Here is a 1,366-nt window from a genome sequence, read left to right on the forward strand (position 1 = left end):
GCGCTGCGTGCCAGCTACAACAACCCCCACCGTGCTGTGGAATACCTGCTGACGGTGAGAGCGAGGCCGAATTTGGGGCTGCAGCGGGAGGGGGGGCAATAAAACCCCCCAGGTGAAGGGGAAGAATCAGATCCAGCTCAGCCCTCTGTGCTGCAGGGCATCCCGGGGAGCCCTGAACCCGAGCGTCCACCCGTGCAGGAGAGCCGAGGCCCGGAGCAGCCGCAGGTTGAAGGTCAGCAAAGTGGGGCTTCAGTGGGGAGCTGGGTGAAACTGGGGCCGGGCTGCAGCCCTGGGGGGGGGTTTGGGGGTCGGTGCTTTGTGTAGCACCTTCAATTTGGTTCCGGCTGCTCAGCTGGGTTGGCAGAGGCCCCCTTTATGCACGTGTCTTGCTGGCTTTGCGTCCCAGGGCGATGGGAATCGGCTGCTATGGGGGTTTGGTGAGGCTTGGTTTGATCGTTTCCTCCCACAGGGGAAAATCCATTGGAGTTCCTGCGGGAGCAGCCCCAGTTCCAGAACATGAGACAGGTGATCCAGCAGAACCCGGCTCTGCTGCCTGCCCTGCTCCAGCAGCTGGGCCAGGAGAACCCACAGCTCCTGCAGGTACCTCTGAACCCCTCCTTGCCTTCCCCCAGCTCTGTTACGGCCCCTTCTCACCCCCATCCTCCCCCCTTACAGCAAATCAGCCAGCACCAGGAGCAGTTCATCCAGATGCTGAACGAGCCTCTGGGGGAGCTGGGAGACCTGGAAGGGGAGATGGGGGCCATCGGGGACGAATCCCCCCAGATGAATTACATCCAAGTGACGCCTCAGGAAAAAGAAGCCATAGAAAGGGTAAGTGAGGCTCCTAAGGGGGGGCTGCCACCTTTTAGAGCAGGATCCGGAGCGAACGGAGAGGTGAGCGTTGAGGTGAGCGTTGTCTCTTTATCACGGAGGCTCAGGATGAATTGCAGCCATCATTAAGGTTGAGGCAGGCTTCCAACATCCGCCTGGGTTTTTTTGGGGGGTGAGAAGCTGCGTGGAGCCTGATGCTGTGATGTCAGTTTGAACAGGGGGGGGGCTATAAGGAACCTGAGCCACCCCCTTTTATTTAGAGGAGCTTAGCACGGATTAATTGTTATCCATTCACAACCTGATCACAATCTTATGATTTTGATATATATATATGTAAAAAAAAAAAGAGATTTCGTGCTTTTGGGAACCAGGATCTGCTGCAGCGTCAGCCCTGTGGGGCAGGAAGGGGGAAGCTGTGTCTGTGTGTCCATGGCATCAGGGCCGACGCTCCCTGCCCTCATCTCCTCTCTGCCCACAGTTGAAGGCACTGGGCTTCCCCGAGAGTTTGGTCATCCAGGCTTATTTTGCCTGCGAG

At 57.8% G+C, this 1,366-nt stretch overlaps 1 protein-coding gene across 1 annotated transcript; it reads left to right on the top strand.

Moving 5' to 3' along the window:
- Positions 1-3: 3 nt before the first annotated feature.
- LOC122190700 (UV excision repair protein RAD23 homolog A-like) lies at positions 4-1,361 on the top strand (the record flags this gene model as incomplete). Its single annotated transcript, XM_042890787.1, has 5 exons — positions 4-54; positions 157-232; positions 470-600; positions 676-831; positions 1,310-1,361. Coding segments are annotated over 5 exons (466 nt in total), but the record flags the coding sequence as incomplete, so codon positions are not given.
- Between the last annotated feature and the right edge of the window lie 5 nt (positions 1,362-1,366).

Source organism: Lagopus leucura, unplaced genomic scaffold, assembly GCF_019238085.1.
Source record: "Lagopus leucura isolate 7727_CA_CO unplaced genomic scaffold, USGS_WTPT01 33582-0_obj-0_obj, whole genome shotgun sequence".
NCBI classification, from domain to species: domain Eukaryota; kingdom Metazoa; phylum Chordata; class Aves; order Galliformes; family Phasianidae; genus Lagopus; species Lagopus leucura.